Below are 14,340 nucleotides of genomic sequence, written 5' to 3' on the forward strand. Positions count from 1 at the left end.
CGTTTAAGTTTAATTTGCCAAAATATTTTCTTCGCTAATTTCCGCGACCTGTTCACTGACAAAAATCCGTGCTGCATTTTAGCGACGAAAATATTTTGACAAATTAAACTTATATGTTGAAGTGAATCGAAAGGCTTTTGTGTGTTTCTTAAATGGTTTACAAACACCTTCCACGCTGCAATTGTTTTCGTTCCAGCACACGATCTCAGATCAAATCACTTGCTATGCAAGTACATCTCTGTAATATATATACATATATCTTAAAAAGAAAGTGTTATTATACGCTGCGGGCTTGCTGTCGTAGATATTTCCCTCAGAGGCTTTGTGCTACGCAGTTAATAAAAGAACACTTCTACGTATATCAAAAGAGAATAAACCAGGCTGTTAGAAAGAGATGAACGAAGAACTTGCTGCTCAAGAATTCGAAGGTCTGAACACTCATTTTTTTTTCAGATTGTTACATTTCTGTGATTACACTCGTACTCACACGCTGACACAAACACACACACACACACACACACACACACACACACACCCACACACCCACACACACACACACACACACACACCCACACCCACCCCCACACACATACACACACACACAAACACCCCCCACACACACATCTGTCTATAGAGCTATCTAGCTGTCAGTTTGTTTGTCTGAGTGTGTGCATGTGTGTTTGTGTATGTGAGTGTGTATATGTGTGTGTGTGTGTGTTTGTCGGTGTGTGTTTGAAGACGCGTGTCCCAGTGGTTAGTGTGTTGCACTAAGGATCGCGATGTCGTGGTTTCGATTTCCAAACCGGGCAGCACGTTGTGTTATTGAACGAAATACTTCATTTCACTTTGCAATCATTTCGTCGTCTGGAAAAGCTGAACACTGTAAGCCGCCATCTTCGGCGGAGGATTCCTTCACACGCACACACACACATACAGTGGTCACGCAATAAACGAGCTTGACCCAACAAAAGGTTGAGTTGAGCTCAAAGAGCCTTGACAATAATTCCGTAACTTCGCCGCGCATTACACAAATACTGATTTCTTCTATTTTTCGTTCCTATTAACTTTTTTAAACTTGGTTATATTTGCATATATTTTGTGTTAAAATACTCATTGTGTTTATAACCTATTATTTTTGCATAAGTTTTATAGTATAATAATTAATAACTATGATTATAATGAAATCTTCTTAATATTATTTACTCAAGAACAACTCCATATTTATATTTGGCTCAGCACTCTCCTTTCTCTACTCTCCCTTATCGTCTCCCATTCTTCTTATTTCTATCTTTGTTTACTCTCTCTCCCCCTCCTTATTCTCCTCCCCTTTCTATCAGTCATCTCTTCTTTATATTATATCTATCTTTCTGTCTGACCCTCTCTCTCTCTCTTTCTGTATGTCCCTATCTTTCTGTGTGCGTCTCTCTCTCTCTCTCTCTGTCTTTCCCTCTGTCTCTTGTTTCCTTTTCTCTCTCCTACTCTTTCTCTCTCTATACTTAATCTCTTTTCTACTTACTCTCCTTCTCTCTCCGTCAATTCTCTATCAAACCTCCTGTCTATATATGAGTCCTCCTCCTCTCTCTGTATCTATCTTATTTATCTTATACTTTCACATTCTTCTTTCTATACTTGTTTACTCCTCCTCCTACTTATTATCTTCCCCATTCTATCAGTCATACCCACTTTATAAATCTATCTTTCTATCAGTCTCACTGTCCATCTCTCTTTCTGTCTCTCCCTGTCTTTCCCTCTGTCTCTTGTGTCCTTTTCTCTCTCCCACTCTTCCTCTTTCTATATTTACTCTCTTTTCAGTTTATTCTTCTATCAATCCTCCTCTCTTTCTATGAGTCCTTCTCCTCTCTCTATAAAGACAGATATCTTTATACTCTTATCTTCTATTTTTCATCTTTCGATGTATGTTTACTCCCTCTCCTACTTAACCTCCTCCCCATTCTATAAGTCATTTCTTCTTTATATATCTATCCTTCTACCTATCTGTCTTTTTCTCTCTTTCTTTCTCTCTGTCTCTCTCTCTCTCAGTCTTTTCCTCCGCCTCTTCTGTTTGCTTTTCTCTCTCCCACTCTTCCTCTTTCTATGTTTCTTTACTCCCCTTTTAACCCATTCTTCTTCCCTTTCTGTCAAATCTCTATTATTTCGTCTATCTATGAGTCCTTCACGCTCTCTATAACTATCTTTCTGTATGTCTGTCTCTCTCTCTCATCTCTGTCCTTCTCGCTCTTTCTCTCTATTTTCGTCTGCATTTCCCTCCTACACTCTTCCTCATCCTCCTGCTGTAACGTCGTCTCTTTCACTCTTACACTTCCTCCTCCATCTCCCCAACATGATTTACTACCCTCTCTTTCCTGTCTACTCTGCCTATTCCTCTTTACCTCAATGGCGAAATTAAACCGCCCACCGAGTCATACTCTCCTCCCTGGTTATGTCTTCTCTCTTCTTTCCGATGATCATCGTCAGGTCAAATTTGATTAACACCACGTCCGGATTCTCATTAATTCATTCATTTAGTATTTTTCTTCATTTTCACTGGGCACAAGGTTAACCCGAAAAGTGTGAATAGAGGAGATACAGGTGTTATTATGTGAGACAATGTGGTCGCTTGACCTGTTAGAAATAGCAGTCAAATTGCCCTTAAATCACTTCCTATTGTATCGTGGAAAAGGTGCATTTGATGATGTATTTCTAGACATACTGTATTAGAAATACAGAATGGCTGGTCAAACTGAAACCTCTTTGATCATAGGTCTGCTAGCCCAGGAATGATCTGGGGCTAAATAATCAAATATGTTTTATGTACAAAGTCACTTATAAAAATCAGTGGTGGCCTTTCCATCATAAAACCAACAATCACCCCAGAAATTGGGCTAACGATGGCAATGATACTTAAATGATAATCTAGATAATATCAGCTCATCCCATATGTCCTGTCCAAATTTTGAATAAAGAAAACAAGTGATAAAATGTTATATTTAATTGAAATTTAATCATCAATGTACTTTCCCTGATTATCTATGACTTCCTTCCATCTATTTACAAGCTTTTTAATCCCATCAATGTAAAACTGCTTTGGTTTCAAAGTGAAGAACTCTGAAATGTCAGTTTCGACATCCTCCTGGCTTGCGAAAGTTATGTCCCCCTAATTCTGTAAACTATGAAACAAATGGTAGTCTGAAGGAGCAAGGTCGGGAGAATAAGGTGGAGGAGGAATTTTTCCCCAACGAAGCTTTTCGATCTTCTGTGATGTGATCTTTGCAGTGTGGGGTCGAGCACTGTCCTGATGAAACATCACTCCTTTTCGATTCACTAAAGCGGGTCTTTTTTTCTTCAAAGCTTGGTTCAAACGCTCTAATTGCTAACAGTAGACTTGAGCATTGATTGTTGCATTAGTGGTAACAATTCAAAGTGAATTACTCCTTTTCAATCCCACCACATACAGAGAAAAACTTTTTTCCCATGAAGTTCCCTTCTCGGTTGTGGTTGAGCTTTTCCCCTTTTACCAAACCACTGTTAACGACGTTTAAAATTTCGATAGAAGATCCATTTTTCGTCACCAGTCAAAAGTCTATCCAAAAAGGGTGAAATGAGTTCGCGACAATGGAGAGATGAGCAGATGTTAACTCGGGATTTGCGGTTGCTTTCGGGCAATTCATGAGGCACCCATTTTCAAAGTTTAGGAACCTTTCCAAGTTGTTGAAGATGACGATGAACACTCGTATGGTTTGAACGAAGCTTTATTCCCAATTCTTCAACTGATAATGCAGGGTTTTCTTCAACTGATAACGCAGACCATGATATAATTTGTAGATGATGAAGCGTAGGGTTGTACAAAGCCGTTGGACCGGATTTGATGTTTGTTCTCTTATCAATGATTTTTGTCTGTCTCAATTAACTTCAGCACTTCTTTTTTTGCAGTCTTATAAACCCTTTTGTCTCCATAAGAGACAAAAATTATTTCTTATTACACACACACACTCACACGCACACACACACACACACACACACACACACACACACACACACACACACATATATATATATAAATGTATGTGTATGTGTATGAAAGAGAGGATGCACACATGCATTGATGCTCATATATGTATGTATGCATGTATGTATGTAGATAAAACTTTCTTGGAAGTGGATGCGTGGCGTTCAGTCATATAATAATATAAATAAATTTTTCGAAAATTTTCACCAAGAATTTTTCGAAAATTTTCGTCGAAAATTTTACCCAAAAATTTTTCAAAAATTTTACCCAACAATTTTTCGAAAATTTTCGCCAAGAATTTTTCGAAAATTTTCGTCGAAAATTTTACCCAACAATTTTTCGAAAATTTTCGTCGAAAATTTTACCGAAAAATTTTTCGAAAATTTTACCCAAAATTTTATTTTACCCAAAAATTTTACCCGAAATTTTATTTTACCCAAAATTTTTTCGAAAATTTTCACCATGAATTTTTCGAAAATTGCCGTCGAAAACTTTACCCAAAAATTTTACCCGAAATTTTATTTTACCCAAAAATTTTTCGAAAATTTTCACCATGAATTTTTCGAAAATTGCCGTCGAAAACTTTACCCAAAAATTTTACCCAACAATTTTTCGAAAATTTTCACCGAAAATATTACCCAAAAGTTTTTTAAAAATTTTCACCAAGAATTTTTCAAAAATTTTACCCAAAAAATTTTTCGAAAATTTTCGTCGAAAATTTTACCGAAAAATTTTTCGAAAATTTTACCCAAAATTTTATTTTACCCAAAAATTTTACCCGAAATTTTATTTTACCCAAAAATTTTTCGAAAATTTTCACCATGAATTTTTCGAAAATTGCCGTCGAAAACTTTACCCAAAAATTTTACCCGAAATTTTATTTTACCCAAAAATTTTTCGAAAATTTTCACCATGAATTTTTCGAAAATTGCCGTCGAAAACTTTACCCAAAAATTTTACCCAACAATTTTTCGAAAATTTTCACCGAAAATATTACCCAAAAGTTTTTAAAAAATTTTCACCAAGAATTTTTCAAAAATTTTACCCAAAAAATTTTTCGAAAATTTTCGTCGAAAATTTCACCGAAAAATTTTTCGTATATTTTCGTCGAAAATTTTACCCAAAATTTTTTCGAAAATTTTCACCAAGAATTTTTCGAAAATTTTCGTCGAAAATTTTCACCGAAATTTTATTTTACCCAACAATTATTAGAAAATTTTCACCGAAAATATTACCCAAAAATTTTTCGAAAATTTCACTGAAAAATTTTTCGTCGAATTTATCGTCGAAAATTTTACCCAAAATTTTTTCGAAAATTTTCACCAAGAATTTTTCGAAAATTTTCGTCGAAAATTTTACCCAAAATTTTTTCGAAAATATTCACCGGAAATTTTACTCAAAAATTTTTCGAAAATTTTCACCGAAAATTTTACGCAAATATTTTTCGAAAATTTTCACCAAGAATTTTTGAAAAATTTTCACCTATTTTGTTCACGCATACATGTTCATAAACAGAAATGAATGGAAAAAAGTTGTTAAATTTGTAGATTAACACTCGCACGATTTTCACTAAAGTATATATACCATGATTATAGAATAAAAACAAAAACCAAAGAACAAAACATTTTACATTTTATTTTTTCGTGGCTAAAGGCTTTGTTTGAAAATAGATATTTACGCTACCCACGGGTGCCTCGGGGAAAAAATAAGTTGACAAAACTCAGATAGGGTGTTGACAAATGTCCTCCCAAAATTGGAGCGACATGCGCGCTAATTTGTGGACGTGCATAAATTACAATCACGCACAAACACACACGCACACACATCCTCCCTTTTATAGATATGATATATATGCATATGTGGGTAGAGGACGTCATGAATACGAAGTGCGAGTACATGGAATATGAGCTATTTTTTCGAACAACGAAAGAAAACAAGACAAACAACATAACGAACGACCCTTCATCAGTTGTTGGCTGTTTTTCTACTCTCGTATTTCGAGCATTTAACAACAACAATATACACTTTCGATAAAACAGTTGCTCCCGCAAAGCAAATTAAATAAAATTGGGGACTTTGCGGAGGGTCGTATGTATGTATGTATGTATGTATGTATGTATGTATGTATGTATGTATGTATGTATTGAGTATTTTGCTAATTGCTCTATAATGGAATTATACTAACTTTTCTAGTTACTTTTCTGTCATCGTTTAAAGAAGCGGCATTTTCTACATATTCTATCAATTTATTCCTATTCGTTACTCAGAGTTTAAACTTTTAAAACAATATTCAGTGGTACTGTCTTATAAGAAATTTGTTACCGAAATGAATTTTCATTTGTTTTCTATTTTAGATTTGTCAACATCTGAAATTACAGAGAAAATATTAAAGAAATGTGGCGGATATGGGTTATTTCAAAAGATACTCTCTATTTTTGTTTTAATGGTTGTAATGATTGATGCTATTGAAACTTTAGCTATGGTGTTTATTAGGGAGACGGTTCCATTTGCTTGCTATCCTGCAAATTTCAATGAATCCATGATTCCATCAAATATTTCTTTGGATGAATTCTTAAGTGATGTAACTGTCAAAGAGGGGAAATGTTCCGTGTATAACCTGGATACTGAAGACGGATTCTATGTCCTACCCACAAATAATTCTACAAAGGAACCCTGCAACTATGGTCGAAAGTTCTACACTGAGGATTTGTCCTCTATTGTATCTGAGGTAAGTAATGCTAACTTCATGGATTAACGCTATTGTTTATCATATAATTATGTATTATTCTACGACCAATAGAACGGAGAGCTGTCTATCTAGCCATCCACGTAGATATTGAAAATAAATATCTGTTTTGTGATGTACATAAAGACAAATTTCTGCAGACTGATCTTAAAGAAATTAAATAATGATGAATGCTGTGAGAAAATATTTTTGAAGTGTTCTCATCAGAAAAGAGATGACTAGATTGTTGAAAGAGTTATCAACAAGGTAGAAGTGAGTATTAACGGTTGAAAGGTATAGAAAGCAAGAGTAATCAGTCGCGTGGTAAAATGAGCTGAATTTAAAACAATTGGTTAACATTTTGCACGACACAAGTCCCCGCTGACCGAATATTCTTGATTTTTTTTCTGTATGTGAAATCATTTCTACTGATCAAGCAGCCACGTGAAGGTTACTCTCCACTAAGTAGGTTTAATGATATCGAAACATGTTATATATATATGAAGTTAACTATCTCTTCTGTTGGCCTTGTACGTATGAAACATCTCTCCTTCCTTTATAATAACCAGTCATTCGACGTCTGCGATTTTCAACATGACGTGACAGCGATTAACATATAATTCTCCGCCACTCTATGTCTTCCTTTCTGTTCCTAGATTTCTCATTCCTTCTGACTATCGAATATTCTGAAGAAGACATTAAACTTGAAATGTAATCGACAGCTATCTCTCTGTCTTTCACACAAACTGTTTAAGTAATTCTTATTAATAATTTTAATCGTTCCTAGTGTTTTGTGTTATTCTGAGCCCATTCATAACTTGTATATATATTTGGAAAATAATGAAAGAAAAGATAAATTATTGAAATATAATCTTTCGTAAAATTACCATGTGCACGAAATCACAAATTAAAAATATACAGATTTATAAATATATTAAAAATACATTAAAAATATATAGATATAAATATATAAATATGCTAAGAACATATTAAAAACATACAATATTTAGACCTACTTACAATAAAAGCGATATTAAGATTATATTCACAGAATGGGTGGAGTGTAGAAAATATTGTAAATCCATATAAAGGTTTATAATTTCTTAAAATCCGACGACCGTTTCTGGGGCATAGTGGTGCAAAGATGTAATAGAATTTAAGTTCTATTAATTCAATATCACCGCCTCCTTCTTCAGGGAAGTTTCCAACTGCTAAGGCTACATTTGTTTTGCACTATGCTGGAATTCGACGCTGATAGCCTTCATAAAGAGATGCACATATTATTATGGTGGGTGGGTGTTAGGTATGTAATTTTTGATACAGTGGTAAAATTTTACAACAGAATATATTTTAGTAACATATATATTGTCTCTCATTATTAATTTTCCTATTTTCCTATGGCTCAGATATACTGAGCACTTCGATGTGTCCTAAATATAGAGAAAATTTTATCTCTGGAAAATAAATTATATATATATATATATATTATATATATATATACATACACACACACACACACCACACATATATATATATACATACACACATATAAGTATTGTTTTATTCTTTTATTCTTTCACTTGTTTCAGTCATTTGACTGAGGTCTTGCTGGAGCACCGCCCTTTGGTCGAAAAGATCGACCCCAGAACTTTTTTTTGAAAGCCTGATACTTACCCTATCGGTCTCTTTTGCATAAACACACCAACATCGGTTGTCAAGTGACGTTGTGGGGGGCAAACGCGGACACACAAATACACACACACATATGTATGTCTATACGACAGGATTCAATCCAGTTTCCTTCTACCAAATCTACTCACAAGGCTTTGGTCAGAGCAAAGTTGTAGTAGAAGACACTTGCTCTAGGTGCCATGAAGTGGGACTGAACCCGGAACCCTGTGGTTGGGAAGCAAGCTTCTTACCACACACCCACGCCTGCGCCCTACCCACTAAGCCATGCACCTTCATATTGCATGTAATATTTATAGCTGTTATCTATAATTTGTTATCTGTGTCTAATGAATAACTACTTTTAAAATATTTTCTCTTTTTTTTCAGTTTGAGTTGGTTTGTGACAAAGAATGGCTGAAAAATATTGCAGTGTCTGCAAATTTTGCGGGTATCTTTGTTGGGAATTTAGTCTTTGGTATACTTTCAGACAGGTAAGTGTTAAAAGTTAACTGTGTATAAGAATATGATTTTGAATATAGGAGTTTCATGTAAGTGTATATTATGACGTAGATATAGAAAAAATAGTTTATAAAGAATTACGTGAGGAAAGCCATAATTATCGCTTTACTGCAGAAATATAGAAATATACGAAGTGGCAACAAACAGTTCCCGGATTAGCTCTTTAGCGCGCCAATAGATGGCAGCACACGGTTACGTGTGTAGTGAGAGCTAGCAGTCACCTTCATGAGGGAGTATGCCGAGTGAAATCGCTGTGTATATTTCGCAAGTTGTGAAATTTGAGTTTTTCTGATCAGGTGTATACTGTAGTCTCCGATTTTGTCATGAACTGGTACAAAGAACAAACAGGAACTCGGGAAGTTTGGTACAGTGATACGGAGCATGCATCGTCACGTGACGAGATAATGGATTGTAAAAAAATACAAGCTGCTTCGTTCACAAAGTTTAGAACCGTAATTTGTCTGAATGATTTTATTTTTGGCAGATTCGGCCGATATAAAACCTACTGCATTGGAGAAATAATTTACATGTGTTGCAGTTTAACCAAAATAAATGCACCAAATTATATTGTGTTCGTCGTTATGTATTTTCTGGAAGGATTCGGATCTGCAGGCACCTATATAATCTTATACACCATTTGTAAGTGTTTTAACAGTCTTCTTATGCCAACTATTCGTTATTCGTTATCTTGCATTTTAAAAGTTCCATGCAAAAGTCTCCAGCACTACAGAGTGCACCTTCGGGTTCTTGAGATGTGCTTCGTTGTCTCTTGAGAAAAGGGCGTAGAACTGCTTTCAAGCTCCGTCTGATATATTTTGTTGATGGTTTTTGTTTTGTTGGTTCTGCAGTTACTTTAAAGTTTCAACTGTTTGGTGTTTAGAACGTATCATATTTTTTTTTGGCATTTTATTAGCGGCATTTCATCCGTCCTTACGTTCTGATTTCAAATTTGAAGTTTTAGTTAATTAAATAAATAGGGTATGACATGTAAGTACTTCACCTAATCGGCTACCTGCTCCCTTCATCTAAGGGAAAATATATGTTAATATGTGAAGGCAGTTCAAGGCAGCGAGCTGGCAGAATCGTTAGCTCGCCGAGCAAAATGATTAGTAGCATTTCGTCTGTCATATTCTGAGTTCAAATTCTGCCGAGCTCGGCTTTGCCTTTCATCATTTTGGTGTCGATAAAATAAATACCAGTCGAATACTGGGGGTCAATGTAATCGATTTACCCCTTCCCTAGAAACTGCTGGCCTTGTAGCAAAATTTGAAACGATATAAACATATGAAGGAGGTTAAGGCGTGAACTGGCAGGATCGTCAGCTCGCCAGGCAAAATGCTTAGTGGCATTTCGTCCACCTTTACGTTCTGAGTTCAGATCCCGCTTAGGTTGACTTTGCTTTTCTTAGCTTCGGGGCCTATTCCCGAATTTGCTGGTCTTGTTCTAACATTTGAAACCAAAATAAGAATCAGTGTTTGTTATTCAATTAAATTGACATATATTCCAGTGTGATATTTTCTCTTTATTACAGTGATAGAATGTGTCTCTCAGAATTATAAAATGCGCTTGAATTTTATTTGTCATGGAAGCTTCGCTGTTGGAGGAGTAATCTTAGGCGGTTTGGCGTATTTACTTCGTAAATGGAAGCATCTATTGTATGCTGCATGGTCTCCACACATTCTGATATTCATTATTGCTTTGAAGTAAGTATATCTTCGCATGATTTAACGATAATCTAGCTGAATAATGTTTAACCCTTTAGCGTTCGTATTATTCTGCCAAAATTAATCCTTTTTTATCCACATTGCTTTGAACTAATCAGGCATTACCTTGTAGCTATGAGAATATGATGAGGTAGCTGTTAATTTTTAAAACGATATTGTAGGGTTGGTGTGAGAGACCAGATCTGGCCAGTTTGAACATAAAACAAGCAGAATACTTCTGGCCGGATATGGCCAGTTTAAATGGTAAAGAGTTAAACTTATTTACATCTTCCTAAAGTTAATTATTAGTGTTACCTTATCGTAGAAATACATGTAAATCTTACCTGTATGAAGGGTTTCACTTCCTCATACCAAAATTGCATTCCATATTTGCATACAGACAAAGATGCCTACTGCACACACGAACGCTTTTCGTCAGACACCAACTAACAAAAACACGCAAACTGTATAGATTATTGCTACACAAAGTTTCCTACGATTTCCATCACTGCTTCACTTCATACTAAAACGTATTATATTATTATCTATTAAAACTAAATATTTTATAACTTCGATTTCAATTTTTCCAAGAATGCTAGATTACCTCATTGTCTGTAAATGATTCTTATTCGGCAGATATCTTCCCGAATCTCCTAGATGGCTTCTTAATAAACAAAGATTCGCAGAAGCTGAAAAATCCTTCAACAGGATCGCGAAATTAAATGGAAAAGACAACGAGGATATGGTAAATCTGATTCGGGAACTTCAAAGGAAAGCTGAAAGCAAGTCCAAATTCGATGAGGAAGTTGTGGGAAATAAGAACTTAGGAAAAAAGCAAAGAATTCCTGAAAAGCCGAAAACTGTAATTGATTTATTAAAAAGGCCGCGAAGTGCGATGATTCCTATAAACATTTGGTTTAACTGGTAAATTCTTTATCTTTTTAAAGATTGTAGTAATGCTTATCGAAATATTCGACTGTAACACTTATGGTCATATTTTTGTTACAGTGTACAAATACATCGGCATAAAAATTAGCGAATTTATATGAATAACTACTTTTGGAAGGCATAGTTAATATATACATACAAACATAAATGCATCTACATACATACATACATACATACATACATACATACATACATACATACATACATACATACATACATACATACATACATACATGCATACATACAAGCCATAGACACTCATAATAAAAAGGAATACTGGTGGAATGTGCCAGTGAAGGCCTCAATAAAATGTAAGCACAACAGACCTGATATAATGATTTGGGATAGAGAAGAGAAACTGTGCACAGTTGTGGAAATTAGCTGCCCAATGGATGTTAACATAAAGCTGAAGATCAGTGAAAAAGGGAACACCTACGCTGAACAATTGAGAAATCTGCTGTTATTCTATTCAGAATACAAGTTCAGGTTTATACCTGTAATTATTCGGGCTCGGTATATGTAACACACTGCTTAAAAACCAGTCTTAAGAAATTAAGCTTATCAAAACCAGAAAGGAGAAAACTAATTCGAAGACTACAGATCCAATCCATCACTGGAACTGTAAAAACCTGTAAAACTTTCCAGAAGTTTATCATTTAAATATATATGAGCATGTCTAGACTATAACCATGGTAATAAACACACACACACACATGCGATAAAGTAATAACCTAAGGACTAGTCGATTATTCAAGATTTTACTAATCCAAAAATATTTTTATTGCAGGTTTGTTAACAGTATGCTTTACTACGGAGTGACATTAAATTCTGTTGATATGTCCGGAAATCGTTATGTAAACTATTTGATGATGGCAGTAATAGAAATTCCAGGCAACATTCTTGGGTGTATAACCTTTCATTGGTTTGGTCATCGTAAGCCGATCGTTTTCTTCATGGTACTTGCAGGAATTAACTGTATTGTCTCAAACTTTGTGCCAAAAGGTAATATTAGTATTTAAAAAAATATTGCACATGTTATGCAGTGATATTATTTTATAATTTTCTGGACGGTTACGACTTTTAAACGATGAACAATTATAAGTATCTGTGCATGTCTTATATATCTATATCTGTGCACGCGCGTGTGTATGTTTGTCACTGTAAAAATATGTTGATATCAGTTTGGAAATCCCTTCATGGTAGCATTAATAGTCAATACTATTTAAGCATGTTATCTGATCAAATTCATGCTATGGTTGTGGAGCTGTTCCCAGAAACGAAATCTTTCGGGATGATAATGCAACAATTCACACAGCGAAAGTTGTTAGTGAATAGTACGAGGAACATTCTAGTGAAGTTGAACATCTTATCTGGCCACCACAGTCTCCAGATCTCAAGTAAGGAGTCAATATCTTCCACCAACACCACTACAAGAACTGGTGACTGTTTTAACTGAAGAATGGACAAAAATTCCTTTGGAAACAATTCAGACTTTGTACGAGTCCATAACACGTAGAATTCAAGCTATAATTACTGCCAAAGGCTGTCCTACACCATGTTAAAATAAATTTGTTTGAAATTTTAAGGTTTTTTCCATTACTTTGTCCAACCCCTGTACTTCGTTGTCATCAGTTTCTGATCGTCATACATGGGAAACTGCAATAATATTGTTTTCAAATTTTGGCACAAGGCCAGCAAGCTCGGGACAGAGGTTAAGTCGATTACATCGACTGGTATTTAATTTATTGACCTCGGAAAGATGAAAAGCAAAGTCCACTTCAGTGGAATTTCAAGTCAGAACGTAAAGACGGACGGACGGACGGAATGCCGCCAAGCATTTTGTCCGTCGTGCTAATGATTCTTCCAGTTCGCCAAAACAATTCTCCTAAAACTATGAGTATTCTTCAGTTTTTGAGTTATTGTTTTCCTTTGATCAAGTCCTAAATATATTTGTCAATTTCTCACATAGTAATGATGACGGCCGTCTTTCTACCGGCTTAAAGATCATAGACAGTAACCCAACTCCACAAAAAGTCATTAATTCGGTTGATTGTTAAATACTTATTCACTGACTGGAATTAACTCACTATTCTCTTACAGCCTGCAGAATTCAAGAGCTCTGTTTCTCTTCCGTCTAACTCTGTTCTTCCGTCTAATGTACAAATGATAATTACAATAATTAAATATTTTAATTTTCACTGTACTAAAATATATTTTCAGTTAGCGTTTGGTTTCCTCTGATATTAGCTGTTGTCGGGAAAATGGGTGTGACAGCATCATTTAATGGTATTTATTTAACCTCGGCAGAACTATTTCCAACGGCTGTACGGTACGTGCAATGTTTTACCATTTGAACACGAATTTTCGCATTAATTACAATGTGCTTTTAATTGGAATGATTCTGATATAAAATATATTGGGCCCACTGTATGTTTAATCCAGAAAGGCTATCGTTTTCCAGTTCGATAATATAAACTTATCCACATGCTTGCATTTACTGAAAGTTTTTTTCTTTCTAGAATTTAGTAGTTCGGTGGAGTTCTTGAATTGAAAAAAGAAAAGGATAGGAGTTCTTTCGGTTATAAAAAAGGTCTGTAAAGCCGAAAAAGATAGTGGGTAGGAGACGAAATAGAGTAGGGAGAGAAGATTGCGAAGGGCAATGTTACATGTAATGCATGGAAAAGAAATGACGGTGCAAGAAAGAAAACAGAGATGAACTAAAAATAGATAAAACAATAGATCTTAATTAATTTTCTAGTTGGTGATTT

At 35.0% G+C, this 14,340-nt stretch overlaps 1 protein-coding gene across 1 annotated transcript in view; it reads left to right on the forward strand.

Moving 5' to 3' along the window:
- Window positions 1-779: 779 nt before the first annotated feature.
- Window positions 780-14,340, forward strand: part of LOC115218330 (organic cation transporter protein-like) — a 14,478-nt gene continuing 917 nt past the window's right edge. Inside the window, exons 1-8 of the mRNA XM_029788080.1 lie at window positions 780-882; window positions 6,361-6,734; window positions 8,790-8,893; window positions 9,406-9,560; window positions 10,453-10,624; window positions 11,261-11,548; window positions 12,360-12,574; window positions 13,793-13,901. Coding sequence (XP_029643940.1) covers window positions 780-882; window positions 6,361-6,734; window positions 8,790-8,893; window positions 9,406-9,560; window positions 10,453-10,624; window positions 11,261-11,548; window positions 12,360-12,574; window positions 13,793-13,901 — 1,520 coding nt within the window. The remainder of the gene's footprint in view (window positions 883-6,360; window positions 6,735-8,789; window positions 8,894-9,405; window positions 9,561-10,452; window positions 10,625-11,260; window positions 11,549-12,359; window positions 12,575-13,792; window positions 13,902-14,340) is intronic.

Source organism: Octopus sinensis, linkage group LG13, assembly GCF_006345805.1.
Source record: "Octopus sinensis linkage group LG13, ASM634580v1, whole genome shotgun sequence".
NCBI lineage: Eukaryota > Metazoa > Mollusca > Cephalopoda > Octopoda > Octopodidae > Octopus > Octopus sinensis.